The following is a 25,682-nucleotide window of genomic DNA, read 5'->3' as shown; positions in this document are numbered from 1 at the left end:
TTGTTTTTGTAAAGGTAAAATATCTTAAGTGGGAAAAAAAGGAAAAAGAAAAAGAAAGATGACTGTTCTGTTCTATGTACATCTGACTAAAAGAACTGAAGATGAAAGACTTTGAGTATATCTAATAAATTGCATTTATCACTTGCACTCTTCAGCTGTCTTGAGCAATCAATTTGTCTTGAGATAAACGGTCCACGATAAAACTGAAGGGACATGAAACTTCACTCCTCTCAACAGACTGTAAATATATCTGCAGTCTTTGTCTGTTTTAGCCATAAACAGCAGGAGACGAGCATCGTCTGTGAGCCGGAGCGTATGTTTGTCTATTTTAGCATCTAGTGGAGACGGCAGATGTCTGATGTCAGATGTTCAGTTGGTCGAGGCCTATGGTCAGCTGGAGAAACCAACCAGACTGATGCTCTCACCTTGTCCGCAGATCATCTCTGGTCTCTGCTGTGGAAGTGCAGTGAAAGGGGTGAGCAGTTAAATATATATATGAGACAACTCCTCATGGATGGATATCTCATGCCTGCTACTGAGGGTATTTAGTGCTGGTTGCATAATGCTTAGAGTAGTCTTAAAATTAAGTCATCTCATTTTTTGTCTTTAAGACTGGTCATAACTTTGTATAGTAAAAAGGTAGTCTGGTCTTATTTGAATTGGTCATCTCTACAGCCCCTGAGCTGTAGAGATGAGATACAAATCACAGTACATCAAGGCAACTGCAGTTTTCTGAAATGTTATATTTAAGTATGCAAACAAGACCCAGGCCCGTCGCAACAAGGCAGGCAAACCAAGCAATTGCTTGGGGCCCCGAGCTGGCCTGGGGCCCCAAGACAACGACTGGTTAAGAATAAAATGCAACGACACTGTGTGAGCGCCCCTTTGATCTTCAATACAGTAACGTGTAATGACACTGTTATCGGGATACCCCTCAAGGGGCCCCTCTCAGTAGGCTGACAGCAGCCAGCCAACCACGTGATCTCACGTGATGGACTAATATTTGTAAATATTAAGCCGGAACAGTCTATTTATATATGAATCCTGCATGTTCTGTGTGTCTCTGTTAATGAATGGAGCAGAAGCGCGACTTCCTTTATTAACACACACTGAAGCGCACGTGATGCTCGCGGTAATTTCAGCATCTGCTGTCTCACTAAATAAGGACGTGAACACATGAACAACATCTCCAGAACTGCTCTCACAGTCACTTCATGAGCATTTCTTTTACTGTCTATGGCATTTGACCGTTTGATTTGAGTAAAACTAGCGTCACATCACATACACAGAACTGTAAATGTACGTCAACCCGTCAAAATAAAAGTCCCGTTTTAGACAAGTATTTGCCAGAGATGTATTACTATTGTTCAGCAGAATGTACATAGCCTACTACTAAAAAAAAATCTAAAGTTTTTTTTTTTTTTAAGGTTTAATCACACAAAATTTCTTCCATGTTTTATTTTTAATAGTAAATCCCCATTGTTTACCAAAAAGCTAAGTTTGCTTAATTTTCAATAATTAAAATATAAATTAAATTAATGTTTTGTATTTAATGTTAAATGTGCATCTTAGAAAATGCTTTATTTAAAACCCCAAATTAATGGCACTTAAATGCACTTAATTCATCTGTCAACTTTATTGTCATTGTTCACAGTACAAGTACAGACAGAGAAACAATGGATAATAATTAAATGTTTATTTTTGATGTATGCATTGCGTTCTATGCATTTAAAAAAAATTCTAAAAAAGGAAACTTAGTTAATTTTAAGAGACCCAGGAGTCTTATTTTCTCTTGCATAATTAATATTAATAAGCAAAAACACATTTTATCCGATTACTCGATTAATCAATGGAATTTTTGGTAGAATACTCGATTACTAATAAATTTGATAGCTACATCCCTAGATGAAAGTGGCATAGCAAATAGCATGCTATACTATTCCACCGTGACCTTAATTAAACCAAGCAAATTATATACGAACAAACCCCTCTTTAAATTACTTCATAAAACGTCATTATATATAATATAAAAGTTATTTGGATTTTTCCTCTTCACTAGTCTGAAAGAAGACATGTTATGGAAGCAAAATCACCCCAAAATCTTAAAACAGAAAGTCAATGGGATTTTAAAAAAAGAAAAAGAAAAGAAAAAACAGGTCAATAAATATGGACAAAAACACCTTTGAGCCAATTTTCAGAAAATTTTCTTCTTCTTTTTTCATTTACAGATGTTTTTTTTTTCAGTTTATTTAATTCATTTATTAGTTAACTATCCCTTTAATTTTTATTATTATTATTATTTTTTTGAGTTAACTATCCCTTTAATATAGTGTGAGACATCGGATCATATTACGAACTGCAGATCACAGAGAAAAAGTCATGTTTTGCACACAATGGGCCTGCAAAGAGAACAATGTGAAAATTCTTTAAAAACCTGAAACACGTCCCTATTCTCTAGAGCAAACATGTTCAATGTATTGTACTCATTTGAATTTATTTAGTGTTTTATGCAATTCTCCATCAGCTCCTTTGATCTTATAAATACAAGGCTTGTTCGCCATCCCTGTTGACTTAAGTCGCGCCACTTCAGTGCTGCACTAGGCTTGAATGATAGGAATAGAGAATATATGAGTACATGAAGTCTATGAGGCCTGTTTAGTGTATGGAATTCCTTTACATGTGTCTGGCTCTCATTGTAGAAAATAAATCGATGTATCATAGCTTGGGGAAAAGGGTGGGAGGAGGGGGTGTTAGGAGATTTTCCAGAACCCCCATGATCCATTTGACCATATATGTGTTCGCTCTGTTGCAATCATTTCTTCCCTTCACTCTCTTCCCCACTCCCTTTTTCTGCTATCTTTTTTTTCCTTATGCACGTTTTTTTCTTTTTTCACCGTCTCTCATTTTTGGCAGTGATGGTTCCTCAGACATCAGGACAAACACTTCTCCAGATGCATATATGGGGGCTGGACTGAAAGCCACTGTGTCTTCACTGACACTGCAGCTGTGAAGTCAGTCCCCCTTGTGTATGAGAATATGCATGTGAGTGTGCGGGAGAGAGCATGTCTGGGAGACTGATAGAGCGAGACAGAGGGTCACAGAATGAGTATGTGTGATTTTGTGTGTGTATATCCCTGATTTTCAAGCTGTGGTCGCCGCCAAGAGCGGGAGTAAATGGGATGCAGGTTTTGGTTAAAGCACATTCCTGCCATGTTAGGGATCACTGCTTGGGGAGTATTAATGGGATGCCGAAAATGGGATGCAGCTCCATCATAAAACAGCTTTAAAACATCATTCACTGTTGATCATTTTCAGTCACACTTTATTATAGGCTCTGACATATTTTTGAAAAATAACAACACGGAACATACAGAATACAGGATCTTTGGTCAAGAATGTGTCAGTGTGTTTTGGATGGTATAGTAACTTCCAAAGCTGATATGTAGTCAGATTTACGCTTACCTTATAACGGCTGTGGTCTGAGCACTTGGACTGGGAGAGCAGAGCTCATATAAACAGACAGCGTGCATGCAGCTGCTTCGTCTTTAAAGGCTCATTTTCAATGGCTCAGAGTGAAATTGATTATGACTTCTTCTACTTTGTAATGACATTGTGTCCTTTTATTAATGTTTGAGATGTGAACGATTGTGTGGATGAAGATTAATGTAAGGCATTTTCTGCCTTTGTTTCAGGGGATGCTGCATGGATCATTGACCAGTTCTGCAAGGGTAAGGCCTCAAGATCAGTTTAAACACACATTGTCAATCAGGTGCTGCAGATGCTCCAGGAGAGAATCGGAGCTCTTATAGTGCCCTCCGCTGGTCTCTTGCTGCATGTCACAAAACTCCTCGAGAGACACCATCAAAGCACCCACCGTCCAACCATTCAGACGGGCACTCCGAGAGAGTCTGCAAAGCTACAGGGAAATAATAAAAAGTAATACAATTATTCTATGATAGAAATGATAGAAATCACTGTGAGGACTTCTAATGAAGCCGATTGGCTCTTTCAAAGCAATTCAGCTAGTATGGGTAGGTAGTATGATGAATGCCATGTAATTCAATAGTTTGAGTTTATTACAAAAGTATAAGGTATAAACTCAAACCTATTGTGTTAGATGGCGACCAGGACTGTTGTAAAATGAGATGTAGAACTGTCAGTTTAACCACTTAGAAATGATTAAAAATGATTTACAGGACAAAAATCTTTTTTGATTTGTGAATATGTTTCCATGTTTACTTCTACTGGAATCTCAATACAAACATTTTTAATTATGATGCAGTCGTTACGGACATGTTTCTATTTTATTTATTAAATCATTTTGTTTTGTGATAAAATGTTTCCTTTTTATTGTTATTATAATTATAATTCTCAAAAGTTGTATAAACTCAAAGCTGATGTCTCAGACAACAACTGGAATAATTGTAAAACTGGGTGAGTTGAAACACTGTTAGTTTAACCACATATATACAAATGTCAGGATGAAAAATCAGTTCTGGAATTTGGTTTGCCCATTTACTTTTACTGAAACCACACTCCAAACAAATCTTAATTCTTAGCCAATATTTTATGTTTTTTTGTTATTGTTTTAGGATGAAATGTTTCCTTCCTTTTTTCCTCTTTTAAATTAAAATGCTTAAAACTATTGATTGGACTTTGCTATAAAAATATTGATGGATTTCCAGTATAAATGCTTGCACAAATGTAACCTGATGTCAATGTCCTAGGCAACCTATGAGATACCTTACAGCTCACCTAAAAAAAACAGCGTCAGTTTCAATAATCATTCAAATTCTATGAGAATGGAGAATTCCACACCATAGCTAAAGGCCTGTTCTTACCAAGAATGTTTACTATATTAACATACATACCAATAGACGCTAACATCCTTATGTTTATTATAAGCATGCGCTGCAGCAATGTCATCTGCTGCTTTAAATGCTTGAGCTTGTTAAAACCGGGTGGATTCTGATTGGCTGTCAATTGTTTTCATCACTCTTGAGCTGCAAAAATTCTGAGAGTCATTCTGATATTGTTCTTCTGTGTCATTATCATTATAGCTGTAGTGTGGACTTCATTATTCTCATAGCATTTGAATGATTATTAAAACTTCATACTAATTGTTTTAATTATTGTCCTTGCTGTGAACATCCTTCAGACATTAAAGCAAACCGTGTTACAACCAGCCACATTTTCCTCTATTATAGAGGCAATATAAAATTCAGTCTGTGAAAACTGTAATATTCTTTATGTACCTTTTGCTGAAAGCTTTTGTCTGGTAGATCAAACTGAAGTGCTTTGGTCCCTTTCTGAGAGGCTGCGGCCCAGAGTAGAGCACATTGCAGTTCCTGGACAACACTTTCCCCAGGACACATCTTGATTACCCATGGTGTAATGTCTTTCTCTGGGCCAAGTTCTGCTCCCTGAGATTGCTTATAGTTAAACAGTAAGCTGGAAGCTTCACACACAGAGTGCTGAAGCACGTCTTCTGCAAAGTTGTTGGCAAATGTGTGTATCGATGATTTCACTTTTATGGCGTCATCTGTAATGGGGTTCAGTTCTGATTTATCGCTGCAACATCTGAAGGTTTTGGCATTGTGGGAGTTGACTGAGTCTTTACACAATGTGTCTGAATATCTTCTTTCTTCCCATGGCTGTGGTTCGACAGCTTGGCCCGAAAGATGTGGCTGGGTTCCATGTTTAAACGCACCCTGTCCTAGCTTAGCAAAAGCATGAACCATAGCGTTAATGATTAGCTCACTAGCTAAAACTTTCACCCTGTCTGTTGCAGAGATCATAGCCCTTGTGTCTGTGGCCATGTCTACCTCATACAATGAGTATGATGTTGTTTCCTCCTCCGAAACCTTCCTTTCTCCTCTTGCCATCACCTCTGCTAGAGACGTTGTGACAATTTCACTCGCTAGTTGGTCAGCGATAGTCCACATGCTTTTCACACAACCCTCATCCATTACTTTTCTTATCTCGTTTGTGGTGATAAAATGAAGGATATCCGCAGAAATTTGAGCTGCATAGTCAGTCAGACCGGAAACATCATTTTGGAGCCTGTCATCATCAACTTCTCCATCCTCGCTTTCTTCTAAGCCTTCGTTTCGACAGCACTCCAGTGAAAGTGAGCGCATCAGTCTCACAATGAAGTCAGCGGACAAGTCTGTCATTTGATTCTCCATCAGTGGTTGCATGTGGTCTTTGGGGGTTGATGGAGGGGTTGAAGGAAGGAATTCTTTAGCCAGTCCTCCCTTTAGCTTCCTTGTGAAACTGGCTCGACTCCTTATCATCTCCGGAAGTAAAGGGGTGCTTGGAGGAGTATCAGGGTACTCAACAGAGCCCAGATTAGCCATGCTCTTCAAGGAGTTAGAATATGTGTCATCATATTCCTCCATCTTGTTGTCTGTTTCCATTTCAGTCGTGTTTTTATCATAGTTGTCCCCTGAAGGGCACAGGACAGATGCATTTCCATAAGTCCCCTCCACAACCCCCTGATCATCCGTACTTTTGGATGATGGATCATCACAGTGATAATGCCTCTCCATCTCTTCCAATGCTTTGCAACAGATTTGTAAGGTTAACTCTTCAGCTAGCATCTCAACATCATCCCCTCTCACTTTGACGGATTCTCTTGAGGTTTTGATCCTGACGGCTGAATCTATAATAGCTTTGGCTGTTGTCTGTGCAAAGTGTAGAATGGGCTCTAAATTCTGCTCTAATGTTACATCCAGCAAATGGCTGTATGTTTCCAGAGTGTGTTGGATTGATGATGGGTTATAAGCAGGTTGTGGGTATGATTCACCATGAATTACCACCTGAGCAGATTCCTGAGAAGGTCATGACAAAAAAGTGAAGACTTGACTTTCAAAAAGTAAGGTTGCTAATACAAGTTATACAGTAAACAATGTATACTTTATTGCTGTTTTTTTTCTACGGTGTTAAATATTTTTAAACTTAATTTAGAAGAGATCGAAAAGTCTCACGAGTCACGACTGTAAAGTATTTTCTAACCGGCTTTTAATATACTATTGTACTAAATACTATGCTAACATTTCTGTACTTACGTCAGAGTGAGCAGATTGTGAAGTGGTGACTAGATCACACAGTTTAAATGAGCTGCACAGCCAATCCTCGTTAATCATCTGGAAAAGAGATTGGACAAGATGTAATTTAGGGTTGGACAATATATTGATCATATACTGTCCATATAGGTTATTCAATATAAAAAAAGCTACTTTTTAAATCCACAATAAACTTTACTTTGTATCTCAGGACAAGGCTGACAGCAGTTCATTGATATTCCAGTGCAAGGTTTCTTAATGCTCCTGGAGATAAAACACCCTGCATAATTTTCTTCCCACTCTTTCCTAACACACCTGCCAATGATTTTCAAGTGAAATTGAAGGTTGTGATTCTTTGGAGGTTGATTTTCAAGAACATGATTGAGCAATCCTCTTGGGGTACATGGTATAATTCAATTATCGCTGAGGACAGAAGAAGCCCTATTCTCTATTACAATGTGTGAAGGTTTGACTGGTATCTGTTGCACCCCATAAACGCCCTATTTGCTCCATTGAAAGTGTTTGAATAGTATATCCTGAGTACTGAAATTTTGATAAAGGTAACATTAGAATTCAGGAATAAAAATAAGCAAAGGAAAGTACATTTAAAATCAAAACTCTGATATGTGACTAACTAAATTAATCCAAGAACAACGGAAGAAAAGCATGTCTTAAATGAGCAGAAAAAGAACTGAAAACCACAAGTGATCACCAGATGGAGTGCTCTTACAGGAACTAAGTCATGTGACTGACAGGAAAGTATGAGGTTAGATGTTCCAATCTGCATTTTTACAAACTGATACTGACTGATATAAAATGCAACATATGAAGAGAAACAGAAAAGAGGCTTGTGAGGACGTATGTTTAAGATCTGATGAACATCTGATCAGACTAACACTTGTGAAGGATTTTGAGTCAGCAGCAGCGCCCACATATTTATTTAATTTGGCAATGAAAGCAACAACACATGCATAACCTGTTAGCTGCAGTCAGTTCAAGTTAAATTTTAAAAACATTTTAAAAAATTGAAATAAAATGTTCATGTGAAGTGCTGTGGAGGACTTCACCTTGTAAAGTCTTCGGCTGTCTAATCTGTTGTGTATGATTCATAATTATTTGACATTTTCAAAGGAAACATGAAACACTTAGGAAATTTTCTGTTAAACCACTTAACACTTAAACACTTGGTCCTTGAGTATGAAAGACATCTTACCGGTAATCAGATGTAAACTAATGTATAAAATGGCTGATAATTCGATTTTCAAACCCATGTTTTAGAGCACTGACATAAAATTGAATTTATCTGGCACATAATAAATCATTTTCTTTTGCTGAAAGACCAGAGGGCAAAAGGCTTAAACTAGGCTTATTGAACATATTCAAACAAAAAGGGGAAATATAATTTCAAACAAAAAACAAAAACAATCCAAAATAAAAAAGGGAAAATAAATACTGCAGGAAGAAGTAAATAAATTAATTAACTAGTTAATATATATATATATTTCATACCTTGTTGAGGAATATAAGTCAAACTAGTTCGTCTTGATAGACTTGAGTAAGTGAATGATGGGGCCACGGGCAGTTTGCAGACTATGCTGATTTCCTGTGTGAAAGACATGTACTGCGTAAGTGTGCGTGTGGGTGGCTGGGAGGTGTGGCTTCAATGCAAATACAACAGTATAAATAATGTGAAAGGAGTTACGTAACATTATTACAATTATTTTATCTAATAAGCAGAACTTCGGATGGTGTCAGTACCAAGCACATTCTCTTCAACGTCCGCTTGCTCAATGCTCAAAAGTCAGTGGAACGCGAGCGTTCTTCCTATTGGTTGCTAGGGTGTTTTGAATTTTAAATTCTATTGCCCCGCCCCTTAACATCGGCATCCCAGATCGACGCTGATTGGCCTACAGGGAGTTGCAGCCGTCCAATCAGATCGCCTCGTGTGGTTTCGGACGCATACAAACAGTAGTGTGGTGTCTCTGTTTCAGTCTGAATTGCTTTTCGCTGTACTTTTTGTGAATGTTTGCACACAATCTGTTTAAAAATATTTATCTGCTTTAATTAAGGATGTTCAGCGTATGGTGAAAGGTAAGATCGTTTCTGCTATTAGATTTCTCGCAAAACTAAACGAAACAGTCGCATGCATGTTGTTGCTTAACGACCGACTGCTTTCTGCGATCAAAACAGTTTCTAGTTAACTTACCGAGTTTTGTTCGAATGTTTAGTAACCTTGTGGAGCAAATCGTGTGTGTGTGTGTGTGTGTGTGTGTGTGTGTGTGTGTCGGATTGAACTGTGCACCACTATAATAGTACATTCGGCTTTTCACTCATTCTTTGTTTACATCACATTTGAAACAGGATATAACTGTAAAGGATCAGAACAACAAGATGCCGTTTTCAAGAGGAAAGAAGCCCACCACCAGTAAAATCCCCAAACTTCACCACAAAGGACTGGAGAACCAGGTAAGTTAACTGTTTTTTTTTCTTTTCATTTACCAGGTAAATGAGATTAGGTCAGATCTGAAAGTGAGTTAGTTTTGCGGGTTTGATTCATTGATCTGATCAATATTGTATTTTCTGTGTTTGAGCAGGATGGCCCTCAGACCAAGCGCTCCTCATCTTCTCCTCAAGGGGCCCCTAAGAAAAGAACTGCTTTTGTGGACATCACAAATGTAAGGGTGCCATTTAAAAAAAAAAAAAATATGTGTGTTTTTTGTACACATGCACCACAGTTTTATTGCTTTCGTGTTGCCTGACTAGGCTGTCTATCAGTGTTTTTCGGCCCCTCGGTTTGATTCTGATGGTGTGAAACCAGTAAGTGTTGAATGTCCATCTTGAAACGTTAACCCCACTAACACCAGGAGTTTGCTTGAATGATGCAAATCAACACCGATTTAGCATGTCTCATGAGCTCATTGAAATCCTATTCATGCTCGAGCTGTAAATTACAGATTGAATGGGCTCTCCTTTGGTTAGTCTGGGTTTCCAGGTGAGGTGCTGTCATGTGCAAATTATAATGATGGCTTATTCATCCCTATATTATAATGATCGGCTTATTTTTGGCCGTTGTCTAACACCTTGCATTCATTCTCTCGGTCTCAGATCAAACCGATTTGATTGATATGATTCATGCTCGTTTTAACAAATTAAACCCAAGTACAGTGTTGTGTTGTGAAGTTTCTAGGCTGAATTTTGACCTGAAATGTCAACCGTAAAAAAAAAAAAAAAAAAATATATATATATGTATATATATATATATATGTATGTATATGTTAGTGAAAAGCCACTCTTAAAATGCACTTTTGTTAAAAGGCACACAAGATTGAGCTAAGCAACCCCATCAAGAAGAAAGATCCTGTCAAGAAGCTGCAAAAGAAGGTCTCAGTACTTTCTAAGAATGATGTCAACTTAAAGTAAGTCATATATTATTGGCTTTTTATCTTTACCCTACTTTACATTGAAATGTTTTAAATGTAATTTGAGATGATTGGCCCAGAATGTGTAGATTGCTTATCTTTTCTTCCCTCAGATCTGTGGACAATTCAGAGGAAAAGTTAGAGGAACTGAAGAATGTGGAGTCAAATATTGAGAAACTGGAAGAATCCTCTTCCAAAACTCCAATTCCTCCCCACCTACTGCCTCCGGAGGTAAGGCCTAGGTCTGCTGGACTGGTGCAATGCTTATTAAGATCAGGAAATTATTACACCATTACAGAATTGGCATGAATGTGGCTATTTGCTGCTGGGCATGTTCTTTAATATTTTGGGGGTAACCCTTTCCTTACAGACTTCAAAAACACTATCATATCATATGTCTTTCAGATCCCACCTGAGTTTGACATCGATTCAGAGCACCTCAGTGACTCTGTGCATGCAGTGGAGTACGCCAAAGATATTTTTGACTACCTCAAGAGCAGAGAGGTTGGTTTAGTAATGATGAGTTCATTAATGCTCCTGCAAGCTGAGGAACAGAGAACATTAAGCTAAAGTGTTTACTTGTATTTACAGGAAAAGTTTGTCTTACATGACTACATGCCTGATCAGCAACATCTGAACAACAATATGAGAGCAATTCTGGTGGACTGGCTGGTTGAGGTCCAGGTAAGTGTCAATGTTTGTCATCGTTGTGCTGTTTTGAGAAGTCTGGTAAAACCTTGTTGGTTTTTGGTGGATAAAGCACCGACGTGACTTTATTCTTGCTCTTTACTCTGCAGGAGAATTTCGAGCTGAATCATGAGACTCTGTACCTGGCTGTGAAAATGACGGATCATTATCTGGCTGTGAGCCAGGCCAGACGGGAGTCTTTACAGCTCATTGGTTCCACTGCTATGCTCATCGCTTCTAAATTTGAGGTAAGACATATGCTCTCTCATGATAGCTGAAAGCCATTCTTTTAAACTCGCACTTTTCTGGGCTTAGACGTAATTATTCAAGGACTTAACCATTCGCTCATTATCTTGCACACACACTTACACAACCTCATAGAAAATGTAGTTACTCGTTAAAAGGGTGCACATAATGTCTAAATCCAGGTTCTTTCAAATCCTATAAAAATGTATAATATTATATTATCCAGAATAATTGTTCAGCTCTTTTACTATTTTGATATGCAGGTCTTTTGTTATATATTTGAAGTAAAGTATATTTTTATTATTATTATATAAGCTACAATATGATGCTTATTATCACTCTTGAATGTTGAACTGCGTAAATGCCATCCATTTATCATTTCAGAAAAAATCTAAATTTTTTATTGTATGTTTCTATACAATTTTGTTTAAAAATGCCTTTTGCCAGTTCGATCAAATAAGTCAAGAAAGTGATATTAAATATCTCCACACTCTCACTACACAAAGAAATTCAAGCTGACACCGCATTGTGGGTTGCAGTAACCGCACAGTGTGCTCTGTATTTTTGCGTACTATGCACAATATACATATTGCATGCTTTAAGAAAAATAGTGAGTACTATGTGATTTGTCAGATTTGACCCATCATCTCCCTGGTGTATCCTCACAGGAGCGAGCTCCACCTTGCGTGGATGATTTCCTATATATTTGTGATGATGCCTACAAGCGTTCTCAGCTCATCGCCATGGAAATCTGTATCCTGCAGGCACTGAACTTTGACATCAATATTCCGGTTCCATACCGCTTCCTTCGTCGCTACGCTAAGGTGAGCGGCAACATATGCCTATACCCTTAAAGGAAAAGTTTACCCAAACATACACAGTCAAAACCAAATTGAATCCTTTAGCTCCTGACGATACATCGATGTGTAAAGACACAAAACGATTGGCCTGTACAAGAAACTGAACAGTATTTATATAGTTTTTTACTTCTGATTCACGCAACGTCCGAACTGTTAGAACTCTCTTGAGTGCGTTCTCAAGCAGGCATGTGAGGAGATGTCGTCGCCATCTTTCTTTATGGTGGATTGCAGACAGAGTGCATTACTGCCACCTATCTCTTAAATGGACCATTGATACTCCTAATTGAGACTGTAGATAGCGTGTCATTAGTCCATCTGAGAGATAGGTGGTGGTAAGTCGATCTGCCATAAAGCAAGAAGAAGATGCCTCACACGCCTGTTGCTGAGAACACGCACAAGAGAATGTGCTCAGGAGAGTTCTAACAGTTTGGATGTTGTGTGAACCAGAGGCAAAAAAATATAAATACTGTTCAGTTTCTTTCACAGGCCGATAAACACCACATTTTCATTTTTGGGTGAACTGTGGCTGCAACCACTAATCGATAAAATAGATTATTCTCAATAATGAAAATCATTGACAATAATTCTCATTACCTATTAGTCGGGCCTGCCCACAGTGCACATCCAACTTCAGCCGGTCGCGTCAAATTACAACACTGAATAACGCATTTCTATAGACAAAATTGTATAAAAAATAGTGGAGGAAACCAAATGAGCTTCTGCATGAAAAGTATGTGATCCAGGCTGCCCAAAACATGAGAAGTCTTCAAGTCAAGCTGATGCATTAGTGTAATGTCTTGCCCTGTCAGGTGCTTTGACAGATACGTGTGTACGTCCTCGGCACAAAAAAACTATCAGTTAACGGTCATATCCTTATCTGTAAATGTTACAAATTCACGCAAGCCTTTCTATTTTTGCATAAAGGCCCATCCTGACAGTCTGCGTTAAGTTAAAACGGCGTGGCAGGCCTCTTTTTTGATCCAGAGATTTAAACTATATTGCCTACAAATTTATAAAAACTAATCTATGTAAGGTTTTAAATCAATTTTGTAAGGTTTGTGCCACTGCTGCTCTTAACTAACAGTACTGGTAATTACCAAAATAATTTTTTAGCTTTCTGTGTTGGTTAGTCCTCTAATATGCGTAAGCTCTTTAGTTACAGTAGTAGGTTATTTCTAATGCTATAATTATTGCTGTTATCAATGAAAGAAAGGCAGAAAAAATAGTCGAGTGCTTTATAATGTTTTTTTTTTATTATTATAATTCAGATACACAATTAGTTAAAAAGTACATAAACAATGGCAGCAAGCATGCAAGCTGTTATCAAAGGCAAAGAAGGCCATTTTTGTTATCATGTGAATAAATACTATTTAGTTGTTTCAATTTGTTATTTGCCCAATAAATGATGGTAACATTTTTAGATGTACATTTTTTTTTGACATAAAAATATTTGCGTTTTCTCTATTATGACAGGTGGTTTAATACATTAAGCGCTGTATGTTTTCATAGCATTCAGCTGGCACACTTATTGGAAGGACATTGGGAAGAATGTGGAATAATGTGCTTTTGTCAATAAATAAATGAAAAAATCTCTCTCTTTTTTTTTTATCGAGTAATCGAAAAAATAATCAGCCAACTAACTAATCAATTATCAAAATAATCGTTAGTTGCAGCCCTATGGTGAACTATCCCTTTAAGAGACAGGTGAAACTCCTTTGGAGTCAGCTGACACACACCAGGATTAAGGTCAAGTGTGTGTGTGTGTGTGTGTGTGTGTGTGTTTGTCAAAGTCAGAAAGAAAGACCATGCAGGGTAGCATGATTTGAATTTCTTTGTGTTTGTCAGGTGTGACCTGTTTGTTTCCTGTGTGTGTGTGTGTGTGTGTGTGTGTGTACGTTTTCAACATTGATAATAAGAAATGTTTCTTGTGCAGCAAATCAGCTTGATTTCTGAAATGTGACTGGAGTAGACATAATGCTGCTGAAATTAAGCTTTGCCATGACAGGAATAAATGACATTTTAAAATATATTCAAATAGAAAATTTTTAATAATAATATTTCTCAATATTACTATTTTAACGTATTTTAATGTACAAAAGAGTTCAGCCTTTATTGAGCATAAGTCTTCTTTCAAAAGCATTAAAAGTCCTACAGACTTCAAACATTATAATGCTTGTGTATATAAGAAGAACTTTTGAACAATCTTTGTGCAAGTATTTTCCTTAGTTTCTAGTTCATGGTGACCTTGTCTGTTAAGTTCCAAAATTACAAAATCATTATTCATTTTTGAGCTTAACAGCAATAGTCAGTCACTATGATTTGTATAAGAGCAGTCTAAAGACTCTTCAAAATATTGTCCTTTTGTGCACAGAAAAAATAACAGCACTCTGCTTTAGAACAATGAGAGGATTAAGAAATAATGACAGATTAACTATTCCTTCAAGAGTAGAACATTCAGGAATCAAGAGAATCAAACTTTACATTTCAGATGTTTACATTAAAATGCTTTCCTGCTATGGCTTACTGAAGCACTTCCTTTAGTAATTGTGAGCTGACACAATTGGCATTGCTACTGACTTTGTATCTGTGTGTGTGTGTGGTGTGTGAATAAAATGTATAAAACTTGACTTCTCCTCTCTGCAGTTTGGCAGTGTATGGACGCTCTTTCTGGCTTGTTTGTGTGTGTGATGATTAATTGTCTCTCATCTCCCGGCAGTGTGTGAATGCAGGTATGGACACACTGACTCTGGCGCGCTTTATTTGTGAGCTGAGCTTGCTAGAGATGGATTTTGTGCCCATACGAGCGTCTTTGCTCGCTTCTGCCTGTCTGCTCATCGCTCTGGTTACTAAGGATCTGGGAGGATGGGTATGTGTTTACATTTATGCTTTTATAATGTATGCACGAGCACAGAGCTCATGAATTATACCATTTATTTTCACAAAATGCCACCATTCCGTGTTTGACACTTTCACAATGAGTTCATCATGCCTGTGTGCTATGGTTTGAATGAGCTAAAGATGACGACAACTCTGATGGCCTGGTAACTGCTCATTATGGATGCTAATTCTGTCTCTATGCACACACACGCACATTCACACTCAAACTAAATAGTGGGTTGGTTTGTCCTTTAAGACCGTGATAAAGGTATTTTGGTTAATTAAAGTGAAGCTGGACTTTAAGTGGTTTGTGTCCAGTGTGGTTCTACGGACAGGTCATTGATGAAGAAGTTCAATTACCTTGAAGCAACAACGAACACACGCTTACGCATTCATTTACAGTTTCCATCATATCCTCAGATTATTGACAGCTTGAGGGTATTTTCTTCTAGCACCATGAAATATTTGGCAGACGTATTAAGGTCTCACTTCCGTTACGTAACACTCATTAGACTCCTCCAAGCTTCACAGATATCTGGCTGCACTTCACAATTGCAGTTCAATGTTTGAGTAAAGGTTCTGACTGATGTTCAACTTCTGTTTCCAGACACAGTGTTTGCAGTTCCACTCTGGATACAGTGTGGAGGATCTGGCACCTGTGGTCAGAAAACTTCATGATATGCTCATCGCCCCGCAGGACAGTAAACTCGCTGTCGTCAGGAGCAAATATGCACACAAGTAAGTCATCAATGCAGTTTAAATTGTGTATTTTAAACCAGAATAGTAGGTTCTTTGTGTCTACTTTTGCTCTCTGCTATTATCTCAGTATTATTAGGTATCTGGGATAACTCTGCAATACTAAAGTAAGTAAAAACTGTGGTAAACGAACTGAAAAGGTCTAAAACTGAATGATTTTTATATTTTAACTTAGATTTTTAGTTAGCTTAATGCAGTACACGTAGCAAGGTTTTTTAAATGATATAACAAAAAAAATCGATAGAATAGAAAAATAATAGAAAATATTTAGCTTTTGTTAATTGTGATAATAAAAGAAAATATTGATAAAACAACGGAAAAAACATTCTAAATACAAAAAGTGTAAAAAGCTAGTGTCTTTTTTTTTTTTTTTAAAGATTAGAATTAGAAAAGAGAGTGTTAGAGTTAGAGGGTAAAATAAAAATGCAAGAGATGTATTTTTAGCTGATTCTTGACAATGGATAAGGATTCCCTGGATTGAGTTGGGCATGTCATTCCACCAGGAGGGAACATTTAATTTAAAAGTCCGTAAAAGTTATTTTATGCTTCTTTAGGATGGCACAATCAAGTGATGTTCACTTGGTGAACGCAAGCTTCTAGAGGGCACACAAGTCTAAGTAATGAAATTAGGTAAAGGGGTGCAGAGCCAGTGGTAGCTTTGTAGGCAAACATCAATGCCTTGAATTTTATGCGAGCAGCTATTGGAAGCCAGTGCAAATTGATAAACAGAGGTGTGACATGCATTCTTTTTGGCTCATTAAAAATTAATCTGGCTACCGCCTTCTGGATTAATTGTAATGGTTTGTACAAATGGTTGGAAGAGCTGCCAAGAGGGCATTGCAATAGTCCAGCTTGGACAGAGCAAGAGCTTGAACAAGGAGTTGGGAAACATGTTCCAAAAGAAAGGGACTGATCTTCTTAATGTTGAATAAAGCAAATCTGCAGGACCGGACAGTTTTAGCAATGTGTTCTAAGAAAGTAAGTAGTTTCTGTCTGTTATTGAAAGAGTTATGGTTGATGTGCCTAACTCGATGCTGAAATTGTGATGAAACGATAGGTTTGCTGGAATCACAAGCATTTCTGTATTGGCAAGGTTGAGTTGATGGTGATAGTCCTTTATCCAGCAAGAAATGTCTGTTAGACAAGCTGATATGCGAGCAGCTATCGTCAGATCATCAGGATGGCATGAAAGGTAGAGTTGAGTGTCATCAGCAATGCAGTGGTATGAAAAGCCAAGTTTCTAAATGACAGAACCTAATGATACCATATAGACAGAGAAGAGAAGTGGTCCAAGAACTGAGCCCTGAGGCACCCCAGTAGTTGGATGTCATGACTTGGACACCTCACCTCTTCAAAATACTTTCTATCTGATAGGTAAGACTCAAACCACTGGAGTGCGGTTCCTCTGATGCCCTTTGCCAATAGGGTTGACAGGAGGATCTGGTGGTTAACCATGGTATTGAAGATTTTGAATCCGCTCTTGCCAGTCTTAGGGCTTCAACAAGGCAGTCTTGGTTGAATGTCCACTTCTGAAACCAGACTGGTTGTTGTCAAGGAGGTTGTTCTGTCTGAGAAAGGCACTTGGATGAACACAGCTCATTCAAGTGTTTTTGCAATGAAAGGAAGAAGGGAAATTATCTGTAGTTCTATAAAAGAGATAGGTTAAATGATACTGTCTAAATGTTGAGGAAAAAACACCACAGTGTAGAGATATGCTAATGATGTGAGTGAGTGCAGGTACAACTGCAGGAGAAATGCCTTGAAGGAGATGAGATGGAATAGGATTTAGCGGACAAGTAGTAGGATGATTAGAAAGGATGAGTTTGGAGACTTCTGCATCAGTGAGTAGAGCAGAATGTATAATGAGCACTCTTAGTATCAAAAGATGCTAACAGTTTAGGGGAGGGATGCAAAGATGAAAACATAGCAGATAGCCAGGAGGGTGAGAGGGTGAGTAGTTTGTTGAAAGATGACATGTAAAGGGGTATGTGTTGTGTAAGGAACCATGTTGAGGTTCATAGTGAGGAGGAAGGGATCCGAGGTGTGCAGTGGAGTAACCAGTACATGATCAGTGGACCAGTGAGGAGTTATATATAAAAAATTCTAATCGCCCCAAAATGCTAAACATCAACGTTCAAAGACATATCTTATCTAAGCCATTCAAATAAACTTTGACTTACAGATTTTTGCTGGGTGTCCTTATGGTGTAAACATTTCTTATGTGTGTGTGTGTGTGTGTGTGTATGTATGTTTGATTTGTTCATATTTAAATAGTTCAGATTGTGGCATTTTATTATGTCCAAGCTATTTATGTATTATTCAATTTACTTTTTATTTTATTTTTTACAGGGTTTTCTTTGAAGTTGCGTTGATCCCCACGGTGAGTCTGGAAACATTGGAGGGGTTTTTGAAATAACCTGAAAAAATACATGTAAAGTTTAGAAAATTGTAAATTATATTTAATGTTTTATTTGAATCTTTTGGTTGATTGATTTTGATTGAAGTGTTACTTCTGTAAATAGACGTTATGTATATGCGTGTTTTCCATTGTATGTTTAGTTGTTTTTACCAACCATGTTATTCTTGACCAAAACACTCACCAGTGACCATAGCAGTGTTTCAAAAACTGATAAAAGTACAAACCATTCATTGGTTGAATACATTAGGTCATAAGATTCTGTGGTTATTGAAAGTTGTAACTGAAATGGCATTTTAATGCTAATATATTTTGTCTTTTTCGTACTGCTTTGTATAATTTTCCATATCTGTATGTTTTCTTAATCAATTGAAGTGTATTTTTAAACACTGGTCGATTAAAAAAAGTATTTTGCATATTTACCTGATTCTTGCATTTACTTGCTATTTGAAATCAATCCCTTTTTAAAATTTAACAAACTTACCAACAATGCTGAATCTCAGTTTAACCAGTAGGGGGCAGCGTGATCCCAGATCCTCCTTCACCACATTGATAATGTGTCTGCATTCAACTACATGCACTGAATGTCTTTTCAACCACACTCAATCATTGCACCTATAGAAAATAAATAAATAACCTCAATCACACTCAGCCCCAGTGATTATTGAATGTAGGAAACCACTCTTGTTTATCAGAAGAGATTGTCTGGCAGTTCTAATGTCCTAACAGTCTCTGACGTCCATTGGTTGTTTTCGGATGCAGCTTGAGTCACAGCTGTGAGCCAGTCCAATCCATCACAGCCAATCGAGAACAACAAACCTCTAGGAGCAGTTTCTAATGTTTGCTCTTTTTGCTGCATTCTTTTAGTTTCTCTTGTGTGGTTTAGATGTGGATCAAAAGGGGAAAAGACAGACTTTGATTAGCATAAGTCTTCTCGACCTGATCATTGGGATGTCAGAATGCTGATTGCTTGTCCTCCAGGCTTTAAAGGCCTCTGTTTCTAATCCTAGTTATTATATTCATTCAACTCATTGACATTCTGCATTCCGTCCCAGACGGTGTGTTTGGCGGACAGCAGCCTTTGATCACTGACCGATTGGATCCTGGGCATTGTTTTCTGAGTGCTTCACATGAATGTGAATCCCTAAGATTGACCGCAGAATTGACATTCAAACCTTGATTTCTCATTAGTGGTGGCAAAGAATTATTTTACTGCTAAAGGATACCATTTATAAACTGGATGCTTAAACATTTGTGGATAAATGTCTGTGGTGACTCCATTAATTGGGATAAGCAGGCCAACACATTGATATCTGGCGGAGTAAAAATGGAAGAGACCATCGGTTGAATAATACTTCATCTTTATGCCATATTCTGCCTGTCTAATGCCAGTTCATAAATGTCCTAGACCACATTTCAGTTAAATCAAGAGACAAAGACAGAAGCTTTTCTCTGCCACAGGATAAATGAATAAACAGGGTAATTATGATTTTAATTTAACAAATCTTTCTTTTTTTCAGAATTGTGAGATTGAAACTCAGAATTCTGTGGGGAGAGGTCAGAATTGGGAGATAAACTCGATAAAGTTTATCTCGCTGTTTTCTGACTTTTTTTTTCAGAACTGTGAGTTTATATCTTGTAATTCTGACTTTTTCAGAATTTTCTATACAAAGAATCAAATCTGTGTTCTTTTTGAGGAGATTAAAAAACATCATTGCTCATGTCCAGACTGACCATTTGGCTTGAGCACATGGGCCCTGCCTCTCACAGTTTTTTTCAGTTATGCCAGAAATAAATTATTAGCCAATTTCCACTGCTCACACATGGGTTGAACAGGCCAGCCGTCCAACTGCGACCTTGCAGTAGGTCCATGTGAGTAACCATGTGACGACAAATTAATCCGCGATAAGTGTTCAATAATTCAATACGTGTCTTTCTTCCATGTGAAATAATCAATATGGTGTATGATTATTTCACACGGAAGAAAGACACACTTATTGAATCGTGACTGCGATTAATTTGTCATCACATGGCTACTTTAAACATCTCCATTTAAGGGGTCATTGGATGCAATTTAAATTTTTCCTTTCTGTTTGGAGTGTGCAAGCTCTTGGTGCATGAAGAAGATCTGTAAAGTTGCAAAGACTAAAGTCTCAACAAAAAAAAAAGACTCTGCTACCCCCCCTAAAACCGGTCATTCAAATACACCCAACGTCTACATCACTATGTGGAAATATTTGCATAATGCTGTCCAAATGTTCATGCAAAGAAAGAAGGCATGGTTTCAGTAACCGGAGTTTGTTTTGAAGCAGCCGTGTCTGAGAGATGCTGTGTGTTTCTAGGCCAAAGCAAAAGTGCTTTATTTGATCTTCCGAAAGTAGATGCATTTAGGAATCTTTAAGATTACTTACAGCAGAACAGCAGCGCATTTTATGGATGACCGTTTCTTAAACCTAGAAGACGAGGTAATTCTGACTTTGCTATGACAATCTGGCGCTTTCTGAATCAGCTACTGGAAGTATGTTTTGTTATCCGTTTAAGTATTTGCTATTGAATGTTCAAATGTGGAGTCTTGTGCATTGTGAGTGTGTGTGTGTGTGTGTGTGTGTGTGTGTGTGTGTGTGTGTGTGTGTGTGTGCATAAGAGAGAGAGAGAGACGTCACACAGTGTAGTCAGCTGTCTTAACCGTCAGTGGCTTGTGTACTGCAAACGCATACGAGCTTCATCACTGTGTCTGTCACACCACACTGTTCCCCTTTTGGGCTTGAACTGATGGTAAAATAAGGACATTATTAAGTCACCTTTATTTATTTATATTCTGCTTTAAACAAAATACATTGTGTAAAAGCAACTGAACAACATTCATTAGGAAAACAGTGTGTCAATAATGCAAAATGATAGTTAAAGGCAGTTCATCATTGAATTCAGTTATGTCATCACAGTCATTAACTGTCTTTACATTTATTTGAAAGATGAAACTCACGATTATGGAAAGGGGTGTTACATTTCCAACAAGTGCTTGCAGTGTTCGGCCAATCACAATGCACTCTTTTACATGTATGTAACATATTGTTACACCAAATAATGATCTTTAAAAAAGCATCATATGACCCCTTTTTAAGCCTTTAGCCCAAAAGAGTGCACATTTAGAAAGATAAATTCATAAGTCCACGCCTAATTTATTTATTTATTTTTTAACAGAGGATGATTCTATATTATATTAATGCCCCACTAAATTATGTGACCTGAAGAGTTCTGAGTGCTTTCTCCCATCTCACTCAAGGGGCAAGGAACTCGACCGGAAGTTGAAGTCGGGTGGGGGCTGCCATCTTTTAGCAGAACTTCACTTCCGTTAGCATTCCCATTGACTCCCATTCATTTTGGCGTCACTTTGACAACGAATAACTTTACATCTGAGGCGTTTAAAGACTCTGTTTGTCCATTATTTATTTCTAAAGATACACGACAATGTATAAAGGGCTCCATTACCTTCTATGTTACATTATGGTCCCGTATAAACAGTTTTTGTAAAAAATAGGCTAACGATTACATCATAACCACTCGACTCTCTGTCGCATTACCGTACAGACAGGAGGAGAAGCTCGCAGGAAATTAACTTAATATGGCGTACTGGCGTTACATTTTAAAATACTACACAAAATAATTAATCAGAATACTTAATCCTGCTCACTCACGACAAAGAACTCCCCGCTCAAGCTCGCCGTCTCTGCAAGATTAACGATGGCAGTTTGCCACTTAGAAAATTTACATCTGTCAGACAGGTTGCTGACGTCGTCAAGCTTCGTTTGAGTCTGCGCGTCAGAAACGGCATTTAGTGCTAAAAAACGCTAAAACTGGGCTTCATTTGTCTCAATTGAGTTCCAATGGGGTCGCTGTGTCCATTTCTTTTACTGTCTATGATCTCACTGCCATCACACATGCAGAAATATCATTGTCAGACTCTGGTCCATGTGTTTTGCTCCTCTTGTGACTCCATTGCCGTTATATGGTCCTTCATGTTCCTGTCCTTGTGTTAATTGTTTCCAGCCGTGTTAATAAATTTGTTCCCAGGTGTTTCCCATTGGTGTCCGTGTATTTATTGTGTGTTCTGTCTCCAGTTCTTGGTCTGCTGGTATACGTCATTCTGTTCTCCTGATGTCTCCAGTCCTGTAATCCTCAGCTTGCCTTTAATAAAACCCTTTTGATTGATTTACTCCTCGTCTCCTCACTCATTCATTCCGTGTTCTGTTTTTACATGCCCAGGAGTTAGCCTGTCACACAAACAAAAGTCCATGGAGTTTTTCCAAATATCGTAAATGTATAAACAATAAACAAGTTACTGAGAAACTTTCAAACACAAAATTCCATTTTGCTCCGAAAAACAAAACAAAAAACAAAACCCAGAAAAAACACCAGAAGCGTTGCGTCTCCGAGCAACAGTTTAGTTTTTTTCCCCAGCATTTACAAGGACCAGTAAATGATTTGATCAGGATCAGTTCAGTTGCAAAGTTAAATACATTACCTTTTTAAACAAATCAGTTGATTTAATGATTCAAGTCACTCATTAATACAGTCACTTGCTCCCACCAACTGGCAGTTGTAGTTTCATATTTAAAAAAGTAGCTTACAGGGCACTGTGTGTAGGTGCCAAGTCCTGTTGGAAAATTAAATCTGCATCTCTTAGTGGTTCTTGAAGCACCGACTCCAGCTGTAGTCCGCTCTTTGTGAATCTCCCCCACATTTTTGAATGGGTTTTGTTTCACAATCCTCTGTAGGGTGCGGTTGTCTCTATTGCTTGTACACTTTCTTTCTATCAGATCTTTTCCTTCCCTTCACCTCTCTATTAATGTGCTTGGACACAGAGCTCTGTGAACAGCCAGCCTCTTTTGCAATGATTTTTAGTGTCTTGCCTCATTATGCCTTATGTCTTTGCCCTCCTTGTGCAAGGTGTCAATGCTCATCTTTTGGTCAACTGTCAAGTCAGCAGTCTTCCCCATGATTGTGTAGCCTACAGAACTTGACTGAGAGACCATTTAAAGGCCTTTGCAGATGTTTTGAGTTAATCAGCTGATTAGAGTGTGGCACCAGGTGTCTTCAATACTGAACCATTTCACAATATTGTAATTTTCTGAGATACTGAATTTGGGATTTTCCTTAGTTGTCAGTTATAATCATCAAAATTAAAAGAAATAAACATTTGAAATATATCAGTCTGTGTGTAATGAATGAATATAATATACAAGTTTCACTTTTTGAATGGAATTAGTGAAATAAATGGAATTAGTGAAATAAACGTTTTGATGATATTCTAATTATATGACCAGCACCTGTACATTTTTATAATACTAATACATCTCAGTTTTTTTTTTCAGTGTAATTTCAGGGTTTTGAATTCTCAAATTAGATAACACACCCTGTTTATTGTATTATAATAACTTGTTAATATTGCATCTAAATTAGACATGTTGCATATTAATTGTACTGTATATGAACCTCCACGCATATTTAGACTTAGACTTTTGTGTATTTTGTGTTACTCCATAATGATGTTCTAGGGCATTTGTAGTGTATCTGTAAAGGGCCCAAACTAACCTCAAGTACAGGGACCCCTGGCCCCTTAGTCCTGCCCTGACCTTGCTAAACCAAACACAATTAACTGTAGTTATTTACAGACATTTTTTTTCTGATATCTTAATGTATTCTGTGAGAATGACAGAGCGATGTTGTTTGTTAAAACACTGCAATATTAAATAATTGTAATTTTGGTGACATCAAATTATACATAACCTCCAGATTTTTAGCTTGTTTTGAGCCAATTCCTCTTGAAGGGCACATCGCTTTTCACCTCATCCACATTCTGTGTGTGACCTCTTTTTTATCTGTAATTAAACAGACGTGCGTTGTTTGAATATTATTTTCCTGTAGTTTTCTTGCACTCACAAATCCATGATCATTTTCACCCAAAATAAATGCATGAGTGTGGAGCCAGATATGCTATGTGGGCCACAAATGCTTCATGGAGCAAAAGCTTTTACCTTGCCCAGCTAACTACAATTGAAAATTCATTACAATCAGTTTATGAAAGGCTACGCTCAGCTGCGAACACATGCAGCTCTGATGGGACACATAAACATGGCAGTTACATAATAGCAGGCAGCAGCTGTGTTAGTTAGAGGTGAAAAACATCAAACCAAGACCATGATGACACTGTAGCTGTGCTGCTTACTAATGGGTGTATTATACATGCATAAATCTGTCTAATGGACATGTAAAATACATGAAAGATGTCTGTGATGTATACCCAACATCATCTGCTCTGCACATCTGTCTCCATGACAATAATTACCAGAGTCAGTGGTCAGGTAGTCTCGCAAAGCCAGACCTTTAGACTGACGGCAGTCTGTCCATGGTCATGACATCTGTTACAGGACTTACAGCCTAATAGATTCACTCATGTCTTGTTTATTTTTTATTCACTGAGAAAAAATGAACTGGGTCCTTAGGCAATTTTATGTTATTTATTTTGCCCCTTTGATCTATTTGAAATATATTTTTTATTTTACTAAAATATTATTATACGGTTTTAAAATATATTATATCTGGTTTTGAACAAACTTATGTCAGTTAATTAAAACTAGTCAGCTTGGGCCAGAATGCTTTTGTAAGGACAGTATATTGTTGTTGGTAATTAATGTGGGAAATAGTTGTGTTTACAATTCTGTTTATTGCTGTTTTGTATTACCATGATGTATATAACAAATGTACCACATTTAGTTTTGTCTGACAACAAAGCATGCAGTACATTAAGTTGGGTGCATTGTGATTGACTATAATTATTATTATTTTTCCCAGCTGAAAGAGATTTCAACTAGGGCAGTCAGCTCAAACATGCTGCTCTTTGAAACAGATGTATTAATTTAAGATGTTTCTTTTTTCAAAATCATGGATGCATGATTTTTCTTTTCTTTTTATCTTATTATTTTCATCAACAATACGATTTAATTAAAATAATTTCATCATTGTCCATGCAGAGGCTATTCCCTTTTATCCATGGCACATGCATTTTGATTCTTTACACGTAGGTAATGTTGTCCAGTTACTTGTTTGCATAATTTAAGCATTATAAGGCTTTTTTGTGATAAAGAAATAATAGGAGTGTAAAATTCATTTTAAAACGTACACTGGTTCAAACTGGTGTACTGTAAATGTTTGATTTATGTTTAAGTGTTTGGGACATGGATTTTAATGATGAGACATTTGAAATCAGGCTCTCAAAAATTATATAAGAATTAGGATTTCGATTTACCATCCAACATACTGGTTATTGGCTTTCAAATATAAATAATTATCGGTT

At 37.4% G+C, this 25,682-nt stretch overlaps 2 protein-coding genes across 2 annotated transcripts; one reads left to right on the top strand and one right to left on the bottom strand.

Annotated features, from left to right (window-relative positions):
• Window positions 1-3,294: 3,294 nt before the first annotated feature.
• Window positions 3,295-8,709, bottom strand: LOC128017156 (uncharacterized). Its single transcript, XM_052602395.1, has 4 exons — window positions 8,577-8,709; window positions 7,071-7,148; window positions 5,256-6,833; window positions 3,295-3,916 (listed from the first exon to the last, which is right to left on the bottom strand). Exons 2-4 carry the CDS (start codon window positions 7,146-7,148, stop codon window positions 3,743-3,745), a joined length of 1,830 nt encoding a protein of 609 aa, XP_052458355.1. The 5' UTR covers window positions 8,577-8,709; the 3' UTR covers window positions 3,295-3,742.
• A 281-nt stretch (window positions 8,710-8,990) lies between these two features.
• Window positions 8,991-18,746, top strand: LOC128017157 (G2/mitotic-specific cyclin-B3). The gene is made up of 12 exons (XM_052602396.1): window positions 8,991-9,158; window positions 9,429-9,533; window positions 9,662-9,742; window positions 10,383-10,483; window positions 10,600-10,717; window positions 10,892-10,990; window positions 11,078-11,170; window positions 11,284-11,421; window positions 12,088-12,243; window positions 14,996-15,145; window positions 15,764-15,894; window positions 18,262-18,746. Exons 2-12 carry the CDS (start codon window positions 9,459-9,461, stop codon window positions 18,326-18,328), a joined length of 1,209 nt encoding a protein of 402 aa, XP_052458356.1. The 5' UTR covers window positions 8,991-9,158; window positions 9,429-9,458; the 3' UTR covers window positions 18,329-18,746.
• Window positions 18,747-25,682: the final 6,936 nt, after the last annotated feature.

This window comes from Carassius gibelio, chromosome A7 (genome assembly GCF_023724105.1).
Source record: "Carassius gibelio isolate Cgi1373 ecotype wild population from Czech Republic chromosome A7, carGib1.2-hapl.c, whole genome shotgun sequence".
NCBI classification, from domain to species: domain Eukaryota; kingdom Metazoa; phylum Chordata; class Actinopteri; order Cypriniformes; family Cyprinidae; genus Carassius; species Carassius gibelio.
This window is presented reverse-complemented; position numbering and strand designations above follow the sequence as displayed.